Source organism: Vigna umbellata, chromosome 2 (assembly GCF_029865625.1).
Source record: "Vigna umbellata cultivar VRB3 chromosome 2, Vumbellata_1.0, whole genome shotgun sequence".
NCBI classification, from domain to species: Eukaryota; Viridiplantae; Streptophyta; class Magnoliopsida; order Fabales; family Fabaceae; genus Vigna; species Vigna umbellata.
The window spans coordinates 53,093,281-53,114,538 of NC_142166.1; the positions used below are offsets into that span (position 1 = coordinate 53,093,281).

Below are 21,258 nucleotides of genomic sequence, written 5' to 3' on the forward strand. Positions count from 1 at the left end.
AAAATAAAATTATGGACAAGTTCGTAAGATCTAAGGGTTGCTTCTACAACTTGAAAAAGTTAAACACAGGCCTGACAAATGCAGCCTTAATTGTCCGGCAATTTCAACCTAGTGATCAGCCGTAAGAGTATTTCCATTTTGAATAAGCAAAAAGAAAGTAGCAGGAAAAATTAAAACAATTCAAGACATGGCCAATTAGCTACCAAGAAAGCCTTTCCCCCTCCATTATCATGGTGACCTTCACAAAATCACGCACTAAATTTGAACCTCCAGAGAGAAGTATGTACCGGCGTGAGGCCTTTCACAAATCCTCAAATAATCAGTTCTGCCTCAAAGACCTCCTCAGTCCAGTCTATTCTGGCATCCCATTTTGGTATCTCGATAGGCATACAAATCCCCTAGCTAAGAGGAAACGATTTCTTTTTTATTTTATTTTTATCATTTTAATAAGAAAAGCTTACCACTCCTTAGCTTGTGACCTCAATCATATCAGCTTCACTGTCACTGTAATCTCCCCAGCACTTGCTTTGCTTTTTCTGATCCACTGCATCCTTCTTGATCACTGTATCTTCGTTACTAAAATCAGACGGGGGGCTGAGATCTGCCTGCTTTTCTTCTACTTTAGGAGTAGAGTTTTCACTGCTGGCAGATAGTTCTTGAGGATTTTGCTCAACATGTTTCTTTTCAGAACTTACATCTGGAAAAGAACTTTTACTTTCCTCATCCAGAGTTTGACTCTTGTCTTCAATATCAGTTTCAACACATGCAACTTGTGATGAATCAGTTGAAATGGTTGGAGATGGTACAGGCCCGTTGTGATTCACTTGGATACCATTTAGAGTAGCAGGATATCCACTAGGTGACACTGGCATGGCATTGGGAGACACTGGGGCAAAATTATTTGGAGACCCTGAAATGGCATTTGGAGAAGTCACATATCCGTTGGGAGAAACAACATAGCCATTAGATACCCAATGTTGGCCTGGTACAAACTCTGTGGCATGTGGATTCATTATTCTAGGAGGACTATTGGGGTTACCATCAGGGGAGGGTTCACCTGAGAGGAATACAGCTTTATTCCGCGGAACACGGTTCCCATATCTGTTATAGCCACCAGATATTCGTGGACCATATGGAACCCTAGCCGTAGCTGACTGATGCGGTGATCTTCGGGGACTGACTGGAAGCAAAGGAGCAATATTTACTGGTGGGGGCAAAATACCTCCGTGATCCTTAAAGCCTGGAACAGGAACAGATCCAAAAACTGGAATTGTGGATGGATTAAAGGGTGGTGCAGCTGCAGAAAGTTTCTTGGTCGGTTCCTTTCCTGTTTCTGTTTCTTGCTTTTCTCCTTCTAATGGTAGTGGCTTACAGACTGCATTGCTGCTAGATTCATGTTTGTCATCTCCCTCGTTACCCGTATCTATCAACAAATAGGACTCGTTGTCAAGTACCTGTTTTTCGTCTTCAACTAAAATGGTTAGGGGGTTTGGATTGTCGGATGTTGCTTCACAACTTTCTTGCAGTAGTACCTCGGATTCACCTTTAGAGGTAGTCTTGTTTATATTATCTATGCAACCAGAATTCGCAATCTCGACAACTGTGATGTTTCCAACTTCACTTTTCTTCTCTATTATGGAAACAACGCTAGCTTCCTGGATTTTAAGTGCAACCTCGTCGTCGGCCTTATTGTTTACTGTTTCTGTATTACCGTTCACCACCGTGGTTTCCCTTTCTTTTTTTTCTTCACGGACAGGGATTTGTATTTTCTCAATAATTGATTTCTGACCAAAATCTTCCACGTCATTCGTTGCCACAATATTTTGAGTGTCCTTTATTGAAACTATCATGCCACTAATCTCAGAATTTTGTTGGATAGGATTTCCTTTTGGTGACTGTTCAGCCACCGCCTTCACAATTGTTCCAGGTGGGGCTAAGGCTACTTCTTTGTAGGAATAAAGTTTACCTGCTGATTGAACACTGACACCCGTGCTAGAAGGAGCTGGTTTAGCAATTTGATCACTTGGAGCAGGGGTGGCTGGAGCTGACTTAGAGTCTGTTACTGCTCCACCATCGGGGGCACTACCGCTATTCAGCTTTGGACTGAAGCTTGCACTCTTAACAAACTTTTTTGGAACAGAAGGAGGTGGTCCCACAATGGTCTCATTTAAATTTGTTCTTGGAGAAGAGAAGTTATTAGGCTTGGCTCGATATCTTGACTGAGAAACATTCATGAAGTTAGTGTTTAGTTTTGCTAGGGTGGGTCTTCTAGATGAAGATGACTTGCGCCCAGTGAGTGACCGACTCTTGGGAACAGCTTCCTGCCACCCTTCATCCGAGCTGTCATCCTGTGCCAGTTTATTATTACTTTCATTGACCATCGTTTGGTCTATGTGAGTGGACTCAACTTTATCAATCCCGTTGTCTTTAATTTGAGCTTCAGATTTATTTTCTTTATCACTAGTAGTCTCTGTAAATGAATAATCTTTAGACATGTCTTCATCCTTCTGATTTTCATCTGAAGCTGTTTCCCAGTTTTGGCCCGGTTTTCCCTTTAACTGTAAAATAGATGATAATTTAGTTTGTTTCACAACGAGATATAAAATTAATTTTACAAGTATTAAGTAATATAAGAAAGGCGAATGCATTTGCAGCCTGGGTAAAAAGAAGACATGTATTACCTTGGCACGAGCCTTTTTCTGTGCTTCCCGCGCTTTCTGATCTGCGTCCGGTGTTATGTAGTCCAAGAGGTCTGACACACTGGTAGAAGGCATTTTTTATTGTCATGAACTTTGAAAGGAAATGAAAAGATTTAATAAAACCAAAGTCATATAGGACTGGATGTAAACAGTGGTTAAATTTTTCAGTAGACATTAATGATGGGATTAGAAGTTATGACAGTTATTGGAAAAAAATAGGAGCAGTTACATATTATCATTTGTGTATTAATTTATTAGGTTTAGGAGCAATTATTTTAAATATGGTCTACGTAGGAAGTTATCAAGTTTTATGGAAGTTATTATGTTATTTGTATAAACGATAGACTGCAGGATAGGGGATACAGAAGTGTGTTCTTTTGGCAATGATCATTCTGAGGTTGATGTTCCTTTGGATACAGTTGACCAGATTCAGCAAAACATTGACAAAATTGGTCCTATAAAAAATCTGTTGGATGCTGAAAACTATGCTCTTCTGGAATTAGATAAAGTTTGCATGTTTGAAGAGGAATTAATGAATTAGATAGAGTTGGCATTTTTAAAAAGCATATATTCTCAACATAATGTAATCCTGTATTTCAAAATTTTGTTGTAAAATCAAAACATAGGAGAAACTGTGATTGAACTGGCATTGTCCATGTTTACTTTATTCATTTAAACGCTCAAGCACTCCACAACATTATCTTTTTACTGTGTTTTTTAAATTATAACAAATAAGCTTGCTTATTGTTCCACCAACTTATTAACCTTGGCCTGTGATACTGATAAGTGCATATGCTTACTCAACAGGAAGTCTAAACACATTCCAATTGGTGATTTTATAAAAGATGAAATATCTAGTAGAGGTCAACAAACACAGATCAGCTCTTATGTTATATCATTCAACCAAAATGCATAGAGTGAACCAGCTAGATTGACATAAGTGGATCTTGTTCTAAAGTTCGCATGTTTAAAAAGCATATATTCTCAAATTTTGTTGTAAAATCAAAACACAGGAGAAACTGTGATTGAGCTGCATTGTCCATGTTTACTTTAATCATTTAAATGCTCAAGCACTCCACAACATTATCTTTTTACTTTGTTTTTTTTCAAATTATAACAAATAAGCTTGCTTATTGTTCCACCAACTTATTAACCTTTAGCTTTGGCCTGTGATACTGATAAATGCATATGCTTACTCAACATGAAGTCTAAACACATTCCAATTGGTGATTTTATAAAAGATGAAATATCTAGTAGAGGTCAACAAACTCAGATAAGCTCTTATGTATAGATCATTCAACCAAAATGCATAGAGTGAACCAGATAGATTGACATAAGTGGAGCTTGTTCTAATTGTAATCACTACCTTAAATGACCTTTGCTGGAGATTGAGGCATCTGGCTTAGGTGTACCATTCCGTGCAGCCTCCTGTTGCTCGAGAGCCTTTGACTCGAAGTATTCCAGCCATGCTGCCGCATCCTATAATGAATTCAAATATTTGCATAAGTAACAAGGATTACCATTTATGTGACTTAATCCATCATCAAAAAGGGATATGTAAGACTACCTGTGTCCTTAGATCGTCAGAACCAAGTTTAGCCTGCAGGATCTGGAGGGTGGTCTGTTCATGCTGAACACTTAGAGAGTATGCTTCCATCAAAGAAAGAGCAATAGCTATTGCATGATAGCTTGCAGCTGTCTGAAAAGCCAAATATGTGTAAAACAAGTTAAAAATGCAAACTACCCTACTCTAATGCATATTTGTGAAAAAATCGAGCATGAACAAGTGCTTTCATGAACTTAATATTTAGCCTACACCTTACATAACATGACTAGTACTCAAACAAAATTGCATTTCATATGTTAAATAGTGGACTTTAAGCCTAACTCAACTTCACAAAACCGACTTGTAAGGTGAGGTTTGCGCCCACATATACTCTAAATGAGTCTTATCTCTAGTTGATGTGAGACTTCCAACACATTCCCCTCACGCTGAGGTATATATATCTCGAGGGTGCGACTAGACATTAGTGGATGGTTTAATAGTGGTCTGATAGCAGGTGGAATAATATACCCAACAAACATCAAATTTTGTTAAGATAGACTCTAACCCATGACTTTGATACCATATTAAGAATTGAACTTTAAGTCTAACTCAACCCCACAAAATTAGCTTGTAAAGTGAGATTTGAACCCATTGTGTACTAGGAAATTGTTTTATGTCTAGTCGATATGAGATCTCCAACAAAACCCCCTTACATCGAGATATATATCTCGAGTGCAAGTTTGAACAATAATGGGTGGTTCAATAGCGACCTAACAACGGGTGACACGATAGGCTCAACAAACAAGAAATATCTTGATAGCGGGTGGCACAATAGGTGGAACAAAAAATAAATCTCATTAGGATAGGCTTTAACTCATAAGTAAAATAAGGGAATTTAGTTATTTAAAATTGATTTCTTTTTGTAGGAAATTGTAGTATTAATTTGTTTTGAACTAAATGAAATTGGGGATGAGATGAATTGGTTAGGATGTGCATTTGGTTGACTTGATAGTATTATTAGAGTTTATTATTTGTAGTTGTTATTTGTTGGTGTGTTGGCCTCAAGGATTTTGTAAATTGGACTCAATTGATTTCAAATGGTGCATTTGATGAGGAAATTGACTGGGAAATCTATTATAGATTGGCATGTTATAATTGATTAACTCAGTATGATAAATAAAGAGTGATTGAATGTGAAATGTGTTACATGTTAACTTAACCTTTGATGTGTGAAATTTGAATTAAAATTGTAAAGTGATACCTTTGGCCGCTAATAAGTCATGTGAAGTGGTACGATTTTAGAGCCAAAGGTATCAATTTTGGGTGTTTGTGCTATGCAGACTCTTGGGCAAGCCAACCATTCGTTGAGCGAGTGCCAAATTTGAGTCTGGTAGAGAGGCAAGGGAGGCCTTCTCGTTGGGCGATGACTTAGGGTTAACTTTACCCTTTCTATTTTGTTTGCTACTATCTTAACAATATTGAAGTTATTATAGTTTAGTAGTGTTAATTTGATTGTGTCAACGACAGCATTATCACCTAGCAAAACCAAGCTCTGATACCATGTTAAGAAGTAGATTTTAAGCCTAACTCAACTCTATGAAACCAGCTTATAAGGTGAACTTTGCACCTACATATATATTCTAAATTGACCTTATCTCTAGTAGACGTGAGACTTCTAACATCATAGAATGAAAGTCACTATATTTGTCAAATTTTACACTACTCTTGATGCCAATCTCCTCTTTTGAAATTTCCAACAATACCCCCTGCTTTAGTGACTCCAACACAATCTCTTGTTGCAATCAAGCACTACATTATGTCAGTACTAGGCAAAAGTTACGCTAAGTTAGTCAATAGGTTTGAGACTAAGTAGTTTTTGAGAAATGATACTTTGATTCACACATATTTTTTAATTTATTTAACACTATCCTTTCTTACTTTTTTCTTTCTTCTTTTTTGAAAAAATACAAAATTCACTTTTCTATGACCATTTTACCTTTATAATGTGTGTCAAATGAATGTAAACGTGTGTTACCCTATCATTACTCATAATTTTTTTTAAATTTACAATGGGCCCCAATTGTTTTTTAAACATGTAATCTCCACAGTTTAAATTGTGTGTATGGGGTTGCTACAATGCTTTACATGATAAGTTGACACTAGGAACTGAATAGAAAATTCACACGATAAGGTTAACCTACATATGATCAGGTCAGGACAACAACTCAAATATGTTAGTAATTTGCTGTTGTAAGTTAAATAGTTCAACTGGTGACAGAACTATAAAGTTAAAATTGTCAAGTGAAATTCTTCAAAAATTTCCAAAGCATATGTTTCCTTCAACCAAGGCCAACTATACAAAAGACTGGGTTAAAAAGTAGAATACATCAGCTATTTGAAGCTGGGAGAGCAGATGTTAAACAATGTAAGATTTCATCCTAAAACTAATTTACATTACAGGAAGTTTCCCGGTAGATAATATATAAGATGCATTCCAAGAAGTGAGACACGTACAAAAATCAATTGGAAAGTTCCATAACTTCATTCAATGTAAATTAGTTTAAATATGAAATTGGATTTAGTATTGGAACCCATTATTATCTTGATAATTGCCTATTCTAGTAGGTTTGCCTAGTTTGACAAGAATCTGTGGAGGGAGGGGTATTGGAAAGTTCCATATTGCCTGGGTGAACTTTTGGGATGAGACTTATATGTCTATTGGAATATTTCATTTAATGACAATTGGTTTTAAGATGAAATATGACAACGGAAAAGAGTAAAGGCATGTACAAGACAAATAAGGTTGTATTGGTAGTGGTGTATAGCTAGTTTTCTGCTTTGAATCTTGAAATAATGCATGGGTTAACTGATCCACTATTTCAGCCAGTTGTAGTTCAATCAGCCTAAGAGCTCAGGTCAAGATGAATGCTGAAACAGTGATTTGTTCCAAAGAATTAATAATCAAGTTGAATAGAAATTTGAACTGTCATGACTGGTGAAGTAAAATGGATAAGTAAGTTATTGGCTTAGAGTCTTAAGTCAGTCACCAAGTGAATTTAGTTTTTCATTTTTTCCTTTATGATCTATTCATAAGTTATATTTATCATATTACCAGACCAACTTATGAACATGAAGTCTCATGCGATAGTAACCTGTAAGGTTCGTGCAAGGAATAAGGGAGAACCTGAATATGATCAGCTCCAAGTAATCTTTTGTTACATTTTAAAGCCTCATGAAGGTATCTGAGAGCAACATGGACATTCCCTAATCCTTCTTCCATCATTGCTACGTTAATGTAGGTGGCAGCCGTGTTTGGATGTGAAGGTCCGCAAGTTAAGTGCAGAAGATACAAAGCACGATTAACATACCTAGAAACAAATAAGATAAAAAGATTAGTGTAATTATTTACAGGAGTTTTCTTATTTGTTACGTAACTAGACAAAGGGAAATTTTTACTAAACCCGAACAGCATAGTATGTATCCATCAAGAAATTCACGTGTCCGTCAACAAATTCATAATAAATGAGATCCAATTCACGCGCTTTTTATCTTAAAAGCCCTATAATGATCTAAGATGAACGCAATTATAGATCAACAACACCAGCTAATTTTGGAATTTTCTTAATATTCTTTCATGAGACAATATATAACATAGGAAACTGGCCCAGTTCTGTTGACTTTTCTAGGATGTTTGCCTACTCATTTTTATCCAATAATATTAGTTTTGTTGATTTTTACTAATATTAATTTAAGTTGTGTTGCAATTTTGAAGAAAGCATTTTCATAGTAAAGCCTTCAGGAATTTCTGAAATGCATAGAATACTTCAATCAATTATGATCTCTATGTAACCCCACTATCAATTGTAACAATTTCTATCATCAGAAGTAGAAAGGGTACCAGATTCTCACATGAAGAACCGTGAAAGCTATTTCCATTATTACAATCAAACAGTTTATCTTACGAATATGATGTAAAGAAGCATACTTTAAAGCCAATTCCGTATGTTGGAGTCGATAATAGAAAACAGCAAGATCCCCATAACTTTTCATCGTATCAGGATGGTCCAGTCCAAGCTCTCTTTCGTTAATATCTAGTGCCTTTTGCTGATAAATAGTTGCCTAGGAAAAGCACATATAAAGTCATTACAATGATACTAATTTGATTGGAATTAACTCGGAACCTTTTTCAAAAAATGTTTCTTGATTATGTGAAGCCTCATTTATTCTTTGATAGTGTTTGCAGTTACTAAAATGTACTTCAGAAAATTGATGCCGTCCCCAAGGGATTCTCTGCACTGACCTAATATTGATTTTCTTTATTCACTAATGTCATGTTCTATCAAAACTAAGCAAAACAACCACCAAAAAAAGTGAAATATTTAGTTCGCAAAAATACTTTTAACACTTTTTTATGTATGATTCATAGAAGAAAAACAATATGTAACTAGTATTGATAAATTAACGGAGAGCACTTAAGGATATAAAAACATACCTGATTGAAATCTCCAGTATGGTACAGCACAACAGCCAAGAGACTATATGCTCCTGCTGTCATTCTATGGTAAGGCCCACATACCGACACTAATTTTGAGAGTGCCTTCAAGATTCAATGCAAAATGTGGGTAAATATAGTTGTTGGCTTCAGGAACAGATATAATCTGAGATGGAATAAATTATTTATACCTTTGTGCCATAATTGACAGCATCCTCCAATTTACCTTTATCCAAGGAAGTCTTGGATGATTCCAAAAGTGTGCGGCCATCAGCAGATGAGCAAGCTACATGCTGCGAAGATAATTCAAGTTGTAATTTAGTGATTAGGACTTTAGAAAGTATTAGTTTCCTGCGTAAAAGTGAAGGTGTTGTGTATTTCACCTTATATATGGGGACCATGCTTACAATATCCGTCTTTCTAAAAGGACATGATGTATCTATATCATAGTCCCTAGGAACCAGTTCAAGCCCCACCTGTTAGAGGATTTTTTTTTAATTGAAATAACAATGGAGTAAAGTGATCAGAATCAATCTATTACAGAATGGGCCTTTTATTTTACCTTATGGCAGAGTCCCCGAAGAATGGCAAACTTTCTTAAATCTTGACCATTTTCATCCTTCCATTGCCATCCAAACCTCTTCAGAAGAAAGTTTTCTACCCATTTCCATTTCAGTTCATAACTAGTAATAATATCTTCATCACTAGTTTCAGATGTTGGTGTTCCCAACAATATATTTAGGCATGATGCAATAGATGGAGCCAATTCAGAAACATTATCAACTGCAGCAACAACTGCTTGTAAGATATGCTTGTAGGCTCGAACAACCATCTCATGTATACATAGAGATTGCACATGAGGGAGTTTATCTGAAAGCTCAACCTGGCAGGCAGAATTTGAATGAAAAAATAGTATTGGATTATTAGTGAAGTTTCCTATTGTTAAATGGCATGTTTAATGTTAACATTAGAACATCACATGTTGATATGAGCTGCTAATAGTCAGGGATTTGATCGTATTATCATTTACGTCTGATTCTTTTTGTATAAACAGGGTAAGTATAAATACAGCTATGTGTGTTCTCCTTTTAGACACAATGAAACAATACTACACCTCTGTATATTTAAAAACATTCAACCTAGACTTCATAACACATGCACATGGGAGAGAGAGCATATAGTTCATTATTATATTTAAGGGTGTTCATCCATTTGGATCAACCAGACGAACTCAAGAATACAAATCAAACCAATTAAATTTATTTGGCATTTTAGCTTAATCGCATCTAATTCTAACCAAAGAAATAAAATCCAATGTTAATTGGTCCAAGCATGATGAACCAGAACCAAACCAAGGATGAATTTTTCTATTATTAATTGTTATATATCAGATTTTAAGATATAATTATATAATTTTTTGTTTTTATTTAGTTGATGTAAGTCAATTACACTTCAAAAATGTTGTTTATCTCTTTTAATTATAGAATTATTGGCGAATTTTGGACAAAATTTTGTATTCTGACATCTTCGCAAAAACAAAATTTTGTATATTTAAATATAATTGGATCCAATTGGTCTGAACCAAATCGAGAAGATCAAGAATGGGCAGGTTGGATTTCGATTTTGAATGTTTTTTTTGAAAAATTCAAAACAATGAAAATTAATTGGTTCAGATTTTACTTTCAACTAAATTTGGCCCAAACAGACCTGTGAAAACCCCTACATATATTTATGAACCTAATAAATACTGCAGAAAAAAATATATAATTAAAAAATAAAAATATTATTCTTTAGTATCCTAGGGAATGGGTAAGGAATCAATAACTTGGTTTTCTCATTGGATGTGGTGCATTTGTAGCATTAAATATTACACTTTCTTATAGAAACTTTCCACTTTTGATTCCTTGACCAATGCCTTAGGACATTAGTTAACATTATCGTAAGAATATTACCACTTGGCCTAAGGAAGACATTTGCAAGCCCCTAGTATGCATGAAATCAGTCAACGTCCTTCCATCAACAGGTGAGAGTTCAAGGGACGCAAAATCTGCCACCTATGAATTTGAAGTAACAATCACTAAACACATTCCAAAATAACTCAGTTTAAATATAAATAGGTTCAATGTTAGGAAACTCACCAGCTTTGGAAGTGCAGTATCAACATAATATTTATGTGCCATCTCCATCAATTCATCAGGTGACTGAGAATATGGAGAAGGTATCAAATAAAAATATATTAATAAAAATGAATACATAGAATAATAAGCACATTGCTGACTAGAAATCATAAAATTGACATATTCCTATTGAGAATAACATTCCAGTTACAGCGTCAGAAAAATAAAGCATCATTTAAGTCAAAAAGCAGAGATGAACCTTCAGATGAAGATCAGTTTTAGATTCTTTAAGACGTGTAAATGCAGCTTCAGAAAGTAGCTTTCTCCATATAGTTTCCTTTTCTTCCCCTTGTCTCTCTAATTCCTGTTTCGTGGCTTCTTGCTTGTTTATGTCATTGTCATTATTAGATGGGGAAATATCCTTTCCTACTTCAACTTTGGAGTTTTTGTTATCAATTTTTTTCTTTAATTCCTTTAGTAATCCACCTTGCCTCCCAAGACCTTTAACAGCTGGCTCAACCTTAGCCTCTTCTTCCTTTTTTGGCTCAGTTTTCCCAGTAGCTTGATTTTGTAAATGTTGTACCCAACATGCCCCAAGCTCCCATCTGATAGATTTTCTGTGTCTAGTGGTTTCTTCCTTCAATTTTTGTAAACTTTCTTCTAGGACTTTCCTTACCAATGATTGAGTTGAACGTGAATATTCAATGTCTGTGCCTTGGATTCGTTGACTTGCATTTGATGGTTGGAGTGTAGATGGCCTATGCAATATCATCCGTAAGCTGAGATAATTTTGAAAAGAAACTTTTATCAGGTGCTTTATAAAACCATATTTACCCAAAGAAAAAAAAAGTAAAAGCACCGTTAAGCTAAAGCTAATCATACAAAATAAATTACCAAAATAGATTAGTACTGCAGCATTATAAGTTCCAAATGCAACAAGTTTTCCCCGTTATTGGTGTATGAATTTTATAATTTTTATGATGCAAAAGTTTATTAGAAAGTAATGCAAGAACTAATTTTTAATTAAATAGTCCTCGTGATCCTCTAGTACTAAAATAAATTAAATGGTGCTAGAGAATAAATGACCTGTTAACATTCAATGCGTTTGCACCTCCTTCAGGCTGCTCTTCAACATCAATTTCTGACGAATTAGGACTCCCCTCCAAATCTCTGTCAGCGGAGACCTTTACAACAGCTGTGTAGCCACAGTGTTTTATAAGTACTGCACCTAGAGTAGGAGTATCCTACAACAAAAGGCAAGAACAATTTATCAAAACAAAAACCATTTAGTGCTACAATAGGTTCATGACACTTAGCTAACTTACATGAACAGTTGCACTCTCATCAGCAGTTATGCCTTTGAGAAGGTTTCTTTGAGCTAGTTCTTCTTCAGACAATCCAAGAACTCGATTTCCATCATTTTTGCAATCCAACTTCAAACTAGCGTCGGAAACATCTCTTGTTACTTTAATAGTTAAATCCCCAATACTTTCTTCATACGAAGTTGGCAAAGAAGAGTTTTGCTTAATATCCACTAAATTTTTTATTGCAGAAACAGCTTTGAAGACTGATACATCAACAAATAAACTATGAAGTAGAAAAGCTTTCCTATCCCGAATCTGTCTCTCCTCTGCAGTTTGACATGGCATTGCAGCTAGAATTGCAAAGTCTCTCGCCCACTGTCTATTTTCGTGATTACAACCTCTGCCTTGTCCACCCCCATTTCCTCCCCAAGTTTCATCTTCCACGGGAAGTGGTGGAAAGATGGATGAATTATCAGAAACAACCGGAGGAACAACCCATGTGTTTTCACGAAAACCGTAAGGAAGATTACCAAACTGAAAGGAGCCACTGTAACAGTAAAATCATCTGGTACAGTTAGAATAGTAATGTGAAAAATTGTGGGAAGTACTTACTTTGTTGTGTTCCGTGAACGCCTTCATAAGTGCCTTGTAAGCCTGCAAGAAGGGTTATTATTTATTATTTTCAATCATGCAATATAAATTATATACAACATTAAATATTGGAGGATGACCCCAGCATAGCAGTAAATTTGTGTCCTGGTGACCAGTTGGTCATGGCTTTTAATCTTACTTTTTATAAACGGTTACTACGAGAAAAGAAAAATGTTCTGGAATTGTTTAAAGCAGCAACAGTAACGAAACATCAATGAGTTAGAACTTACAGCATCAAAAACCCTGCTTATCTGCTGAAGCAGACCCACCAATGTATGACTCACAAGTGGATGTTTTCCAGCAGGATAGAATCCTATTCTAGAAGCAACAATTGTAGTAGGTTTTCCACTACAAACTCTAACCTGCATACGCGAAATGCACAAAAAAATCACTTCAAAGATAAATTATTTGCTAGAGCTCATTCAAGAGAAAGGAGCAAAACAGTATGTGCATAAAGCTTTATCTTTTCACAACTCAAATTTATTCTACCCTTATAGGTTCCTCTCCTATATCCTCCTTTTAACATTGCCTAACACATCTACTATTGATTATCTCTCTTTCCTCCAAAGGTATATCACATTCACCACCAGTGGTTGTGGAAATTCCTTTTGGGTTAAAAAATTTAGAAAACGCGAGACAAAAGTTAGCAAAAGAATAAATCTCACATCAATCTGAAAGAAATCATCTTCTGTTTTCTCCTCAAGGAAAGGTCGATTTGATTTCCGTATGTCTGCATCAAAACCAAAAGAACATTAATAAAAACAAGGTTTCCAGCTCAATTTACTATCAAGCATATTCATATTGCTTAAATAATTTGAATTATATCCAAGCTAACCGAAATCCACTGGCACAAACCACTATTCATGTATCTAATTGCAGTGTAACATATCCATGGAAGAGGAAACATAGTTTAACAAAAAATATACTCGGTCGTAAAGTTGTTGGAGCTAGCAGCTTGGCACAACACCATGTTTCTAGTTTGTTGAGCAAAAGAGCATTCATCACTAAAACAAAATACAAAAAGAAAATAAAAATTCCAACAGCATCGCTACAGTTCGAAGTATAAATTTTACCCAATTGTTTTCACAGAAGATTATTTCACCAAAGCAGAGGAAAATAACCAAAAACATAAATAGATTTCATTAAAATACGCATATAAGATGCACTATCACTCGAAACAACCAGTTCAAAAGTCACTTTTATAAGGGCAAGAAAAAAATTACAATGTATACTTTAAGATTAAACTCAACATAGATTTCCACAGCAATTGAATTAAAACTATAAAATTTTATAACTACGGTTGTACCGGTTTAGCATTGCAAAGCCCATACATTTCCTCAAGCAAATTTCATCGGGCTTCAAATAAGATGAAAAGGCAACTAACTAAAAGGAAAACACAGTGGACATTTAAAATACGGAATACACATTTTGCATACTTTTATACACACATACATTCTATATATATATATATATATATATATATATATATATATATATATATATATATATATATATTTACACACACACGCACACACACATATAACTTACATTGAAACGGCGGCGTAAGGTGAGAAAACGAAAAGAAATCGTAGAACTGTCCAAGCCTGGGAGGTGGACACATGGAGATGTCACCGTCCACTTTGTCGGTTTTGGCATTGCCCGAGTCCGAATTCGGATCCACGGGTTTGACTCTTGGGCTTGTTTCCGATCCATTTTCTGAACCCGGTTCGGTGGGGTCTTTGGACTTGCAGGCGGGAGGTTTTGTGGCGGAGGCAAAGGAGGTGGTGCAGGCCACGATGTCAAGGAGTCGCCGAATGTGTGCGACGGCAAGCTCTTCCGTGTAGTCCTCTGACAAAAGAATAAAAAAACTGTCAGTGGGCAGTGATAGTCAAAAGAGGGCTCTGGTTTAGTGCTGTTCGTTACCTTGGACGATGGTCAGATGGCAGGGTTTCAAGGAAACGATTTCAACCGTGTCTTTCAGCCTCGCGCCTCGTACCTGTCCAACTTATTCTGTTAGCCGTTATTATTATTTATTGTAGTTATTTTATTTTATTTTTCAGAAAGACAAGGGCATTGGGAGGGTTAAATAATTCGAGACTCTCTTACTCTTTGTAGTAAACTTACAAATTTTTATTACTTTAAAAAAAATATAATAAAACATTTCTCTACCTTTAATTAGATTATTTATTATTATTATCACTTAGTCGACGTTAGATTATTTATTTACAACTTCCCAATAATTGCATCGCGTTTTCTTCTTTGTTTTTATATTATTCATCATTAGTTTTATGTAAAATAGTTTATTAAATTAATCAATATTTTATGAGATTAGCTGAAGATTCCAATTTTTTAGAAATTCTACACGTAATTCTCTTTTATTGTAAAAGATTACAGAGTAAAATTGTTAAATAATCACAAGTTATCGTATGTGTGAATTTTTAAATAACTTTTGTAAACGTAAATACATCTATTACATACAATAATATTTTATTACATGTACACTGTTTTCGTAGAAAATTTTTCTTAAAAATTTCACTCAATCAATCAAATTTCCTAATTATGAAAAAAAAATTATGGTATATGAAAATTTGTAAATAAACAAGGATGTAATTTATATTATTTATCTATGATTTATTTTGACATAAGCTAATAAGGTATGGAGAAATTATTGCTTCGCCGTCCATGTTATACACATCTACAGAAAAAAAAAATGTTAACTGTCATATTAGGGGACGCCGCCGTCCATGTTATATACATCTACAGAAAACTTGTTAATTGTCATATTAGGGGACACGCATATGCTTCACGCATTTGTTTCCTTTCCTTTATTAATAATAATTAATTTAGTTTAAAAAACGGTTAAATTTAAATAAATAATTTTAAAAAAGATAAAATGATAATATAATTATTTTAATTTCAAAAAATAAATATTAATAATGTAATATATAAAAAAATATATACAAATATATATATATATATATATATATATATATATATATATATATAATTTTATGAATAATTAATTACAAATAAAGGAAATATAATTTAAAATATATAATTATTTATTTGACATAGGAAAATTGCGGATAAGTTAAGTTATAATACACTTGTGGAAACTCATACACTTAAATGTATCGACCAAAATTGTTATCACTAGCATTTTTTAAAACCTTTTCTAACAAAATTATAATTGTGACTACAACATCAAAAACTTTAAAATCTCGCTTTTAATTTTCCACAGAAGAATTGTACAGTTTCCACAAGAAAGAAAAAAAAAACACAAATGAAGTATATGGATGTGAGCAGTAAAAACAGCTAGTATAATAAAGAAAGGAAGATTAATTGAACATACAAAAAGAAAGAAAATAAATTAAACGTTTGTAAGAGTTTTATGAAATAACAGTTAAACAAGTTAACATAAACAGTTGTATTATAAAAAGATAAAATAAGAAAACTAAATGTGTATATAAAAGAGATGTATCTTTTTTTATGTAAATACAAATATTACAATTATTTATTATTATTTAATTTTATTATTTTTTAAGAAAAAATAGAATGATAAAATTAATTCAATTTTATATAAACACTTTTTGAAAGATATTTTAAATATGTAAAATATTTTCTTATTATATAGAAAATATATTGTTCCATTTTCAAAGTCATGATACATGTAATTCCCAATAACAAAAAAGAAAACATGTTTATATTACTGTAGCATTATAATCATGAATATGATTTAAGAGACATGCCAAAACAACTTGCAAAACACGAGTATGTATGCATATATGCATATGCAAAAGATGGAGAAAAACTGTCCCACGTTCCAAATCCTCGAGTGGTCACTAGCTATAGTTGGAGAATGGTAAGACACCAATTAATGCAACTGCACGTCGTCCTCGGCCATTCATTATCTTACCATTTTTTTCAATAAAATATTAAACTAAAATATCTAAATTTGGTTTATCAAAATAAATGTATTTAACTCTTGTACATTTTATCAATCAAATTGAAGAATCGATTAGAAAAAACAAAATGCAAATATATATTTTAGGAAAATTAGAAATATTTAGATTAAAAAATATAAAAGTTGTATTATTTTTATAATTATTCTATGTAAGACTAAATTTTTTTAAAACTGAGCCAAAATAACAAAATTTTCAATTATTATGCAAACAATGTAGTTTTCTATATATTCAATTGCGTGAGAGCAGTTATACTTTGATGTAAACAATTTATTTTGTTAGTAAGTCAGGACAAGATTTACCAGAAATGGAGTAGAATAAATGGCCTAAAAGGTAAAACTAGTTATTTAATCCTTCGTTTTATTTTTATATTTTCATCGAGTTTTAATTTGTAAAAAATAATTCATTTTAATATGATAAAATATTTAAAAATGAATTATGTTTGTAAGATAAAAGTTTGTAAAGTATGAGTAAAAAAATAGCTTATAAAGTCAAGAACTGAAATAATTATATTTACATTATCTTAAACAATATTTAAAAAAAAAAGTACAGAAGAAGCTTACCTCATGAGATAAGGAAAAATTGGTCAAGGAACAAGTCTCAACGTGTACCGCTAAAAGTTTTCTCACGTCTAGGATCCTATCCGTGGAGATGCCCTGCCACACACAAATGCAAATAATTGTTATTGAAAAAAAAAATACATGGTTTAAAATAAATTAAGCATACCATATACGTGAATAATCTTAACTTCCTGTGAAATTTTGCATGAATATACTATATCTAAATAATTTAAATATAAAGTGAATTTAAATATGAAAACATAATATTATACGAGGAAAATGTAATAACAAAATAAATGTGATTAATTTGGATTTAAAATAAAAAACACTTTTAGTTTTAACCATGACGTCATATAAAAAGAGAAAAAAATATAAGTGTTTGTTACAGAATAAAAAATGATTTTATTATTTAAGAATGATTTATAGGACCATTTTCAACTTCTTAAAATTTACAAACACTAAAACCCCGAGTTACACTGTGAATGTGTCAATATCAAAAATTAGGTATTCTTGAAACTTAAATCACAAATACATTTCGGAAAATAGACATTATCACAACCACCAAGTTGATAATGTGTAGGAAAGCCAAAAATATTTCTCAAACTTTTGAAAACAAATGTTGACATTTTGATATTTAGTTTGAAAGGTGAAATTAAAAGGAACAAAATCACAGTCCAGAAAACAAAAATTAAAAACGAATCTCTATTACACACACATATACGTACATACATATACATACATATATATATATATATATATATATATATATAATATCGATCTGACGAAAGAGCAGAAAATTAAGCGAAACGACTCCATAGGCGGTACCTTGAGAGTAACTTGTGATTCGTCTGGTGTTTCTACTGTAATTTCGATGACGGTGGGCAAAACTGCAGAGGGAAATGTAATTTATATGAGGAGAGGATAAGGTGAAGAATTTGGCGAACCAATGAGATTAAAAGATAAGCAATGCATTGGATACCAGAACGACGGCGTTTGAATGTTGATTCTGTTAGCACGTACGTTAATGGTAATGCAACAAGAAAAAGCGAAAAAAAAAACCGAAACTGATTTGATTCCGTTTGGATTGAAAGCAATATTTGAGAGTTGGAAATACGAATTAACCTTTCTCTTCTCTTTTCTTCTTGTCTCCCTTGGCCTTGTGCGGTTTGGTTTTGCCAGTTTTGGGAGCCATTGCAGTGGAACGGAAGGAATCAATCAGTCGAATTAATAGTGATTAGACGTTTCGGAAAATTTATACACCTTCGGCAGCTAGCTTCTCGTGGACGGAAATTACTAAGAAACAATAGTTGGATTCATCGAGTAGAGAAAACAGAAATATCTGTGCATGTGAAGTGAGAGACGAAATAGAAACAGCATCTCCGTCGTTTCGAGCTCTGGAATTTTTCTTTATATTAAAAGAAAGAAAGTAAGAAGATATATATATTGTTATTATTTGGATGGCGCAAAAGAAAATTAAAGCACCGACGAAGCTGCTGTATAAGAAGATTGATATATAGTGTGGAAATGAATGAGATAGAAGAGAGATGGTGAGGGAATTAAGAGAGAAGAGAAAGAGTGGTTAGGGAGAGAATATAGATTGCGAGAGAGAGAGAGATAGAAAAAGAAATAGCGTGAGTGAGGATAGGATAAGGTAAGCGAAAGCCTGGGATACGCAGGTTAGGGAGAATGTAAGGGTAGCGATTTGGGGCCTCATATATATTTTTGTTCTTTTACACCTCATCGTTCTCGATCTCGCTATAACAACCTTTCACCCTTGTTGACACGCATAAGAGTCTCATTTGAGGCTTTTCTTGTCCTCTTCCACGCTCTTTGGATTGGGCTGCCACCGTTCAGTGGCACCCTCACAAATCACCAACACTACACACGCCTTTATCTATCTATATAATTCTCGCAACAACTCTTCATTTTTTTTATGCCTTTTCTATGCTTTCTTAGGGATAATAATTACGGTTCTTGTGTCCTACTCTCGACCCAAACTAAATTGTCATTCTTCGTGTCTTTGTTCTTGCAAAGTTTGTTATTTATATACAAGTGGAACTTTAGAGTGTTGCTTCTCTCCATCAAGTGAGATGAAAGTTACTAAGGATAGTTTTATCTAGCTGCTTCTAATGTTAGTGTGTGTTTGGATTTTAAGAGAGAAAAATAGTTCATGTACAAAAGTTTTATTATTGTATAACTTTTTAAAAAGTCTTGTCATGATTAAATATTTTACTACACATGTTTTGAGCACACCTTTACCGTATGTGTATGAGTATTATTTTCTTCTAAATAACAATAATTTGACATTGATAAATTATGATTATGTTAAAACAAAATAGTCAGAGAGAGATTGACATATAATTAAGTCATGTTGTCTAGATCCATTAATAATATACATAAATAACACATTCTATAAGATACATTAATTATATTCATTAATTACTGTATTTATTGTCATCTAATGTATTGATTCGAGTATTGGAGTGTCTTTTATCGACATAATCTATATTTGACTTGGAAAATATGATATCTAAGGATTGACATGTGTGAAAGTTTAGATATTAAAATACAAAGAAATGATGGCTGAAACAGGGAATTTTATTTAACAGAATGAATAGTAAACTCTATGAAATTTGTTTACAACAGGAACAAGAATTAAACAATATAACATTATAGAAAAAATTTAATATTCTTCAAGCAAGAATTCCCCAAAGTGTATGATTCAACCTGAAGTAGAAGAAGAGAAGAAGGATGTAAAGGAAGGTGCATTTTCAGAGAGAAAGAGATTAAGTCAGATCTAGCAGAGGAAACAGAAAATAGATCATACCAGTCATGCTTTCCTCATCGAACAAAATCCTTTAATAGCACATTCTCTTTACGTGCTCTCACCCTTTTACAGGTGTCCATTCTCATAGTTCCTTCTTCCACGTGTCCCTTCCTAGCAGCTGCATTTCCCTCCACTTCTCCTTCACTCGTTAAAATACCCTCCCTTTTATGAGCAACCTTGTCCTCAGGGTTGAAGTGAGGATAAGCTTGTTGAAATTCATTAATATCCTGCGAAGTAGCTTCCTAGGGTGCAGTAAAGTGCCATTGAACCAACACATGTTGTATGTCAGTGGAGTTACACTGTATGACTCTTGTATCTAGCACTTTCATTGGACTTATAACAGAGCCAAACTCATTAGTGGTCAAAGGTAAAGGTAAGTATGGTTGAGATTGATTTCCCAAAAACTTTTTGAGCAAAGAAATGTGAAAAATAGGGTGAATTTGAGCTGTCTGAGGCAACTTTAACTTGTAAGCCATTGCACCGATCTTCTCCACTACTTCAAATGGACCAAAGAACCTCATGCTCAGTTTTTTATTCTTTCTAAGAGTCACCGAGTTTTGTCTATACGGTTGCAATTTCACTAAGGCCAGATCACCAATTTGTAGTTGCAACTCTCTTCTTTTTTTTATCAACTTGTATTTTCATGTAATTTTGAGCTCTCATGAGATTGTGCTTGGGCTGTTGCAGCAATTTATCCCTATTGCTTAGAGACTCTTGAATAAGAGAAGGATCTTTAGCATTAACTTCATAAGGAATAATCATAGGGGGTTCCCGAACAAAAACAACTTTAAAAGGACTCATTTTTATACTGTGATGGTAAGAAGAATTATACCAATATTGTGCCCACGGAAGCATAGAATACCATAGCTTGGGACTCTAAAAAACATAGCACCGCAAATACATCTCCAATGTCTTGTTAAATATCTCTATTTGTCCATCACTTTGAGGGTGGTATGTCGAGCTTATTGCCAAAGTAGTGCCTTGAGCTTTGAATAGGTGTTGCCAAAAAGAGCTGATAAAAATCCTATCTCTATCCGAGACAATAGTTCTAGGGAAACCATGAATCTTTGCCACATTATTAATAAAAGCTTCGACAACTG

General features: G+C 33.7%; 1 protein-coding gene across 2 annotated transcripts; it reads right to left on the minus strand.

Moving 5' to 3' along the window:
- Window positions 1–24: 24 nt before the first annotated feature.
- Window positions 25–18,993, minus strand: LOC124834511 (protein REDUCED CHLOROPLAST COVERAGE 2-like). Of its 2 annotated transcripts, XM_088107524.1 has the most exons (23): window positions 18,454–18,991; window positions 18,157–18,218; window positions 17,335–17,427; window positions 14,733–14,805; window positions 14,358–14,657; window positions 13,475–13,539; window positions 13,040–13,171; window positions 12,771–12,812; window positions 12,180–12,692; window positions 11,941–12,098; window positions 11,114–11,633; window positions 10,876–10,938; window positions 10,690–10,791; window positions 9,300–9,620; window positions 9,121–9,213; window positions 8,929–9,030; window positions 8,738–8,842; window positions 8,231–8,364; window positions 7,430–7,613; window positions 4,267–4,398; window positions 4,066–4,178; window positions 2,682–2,760; window positions 25–2,558 (listed from the first exon to the last, which is right to left on the minus strand). In XM_088107524.1, exons 1-23 carry the CDS (start codon window positions 18,521–18,523, stop codon window positions 468–470), a joined length of 5,547 nt encoding a protein of 1,848 aa, XP_087963650.1. In that variant the 5' UTR covers window positions 18,524–18,991; the 3' UTR covers window positions 25–467. The 2 variants fall into 2 exon arrangements, with proteins under 2 accessions (XP_087963650.1, XP_087963649.1); XM_088107523.1 differs by having other exon boundaries at window positions 8,929–9,213; window positions 18,454–18,993.
- Window positions 18,994–21,258: the final 2,265 nt, after the last annotated feature.

Excerpts from the sequence above, each read along its gene's own strand:
- LOC124834511 (XM_088107523.1), bottom strand. The coding sequence starts at position 18,523 with ATGGCTCCCAAAACTGGCAAAACCAAACCGCACAAGGCCAAGGGAGAC. Across the intron at positions 8,843-8,928 it reads CTGTCAATTATGGCACAAAG|GCACTCTCAAAATTAGTGTC; the intron begins GTATAAATAATT and ends TGAATCTTGAAG. Across the intron at positions 4,399-7,429 it reads TTGGAGCTGATCATATTCAG|ACAGCTGCAAGCTATCATGC; the intron begins GTTCTCCCTTAT and ends TTGGCTTTTCAG.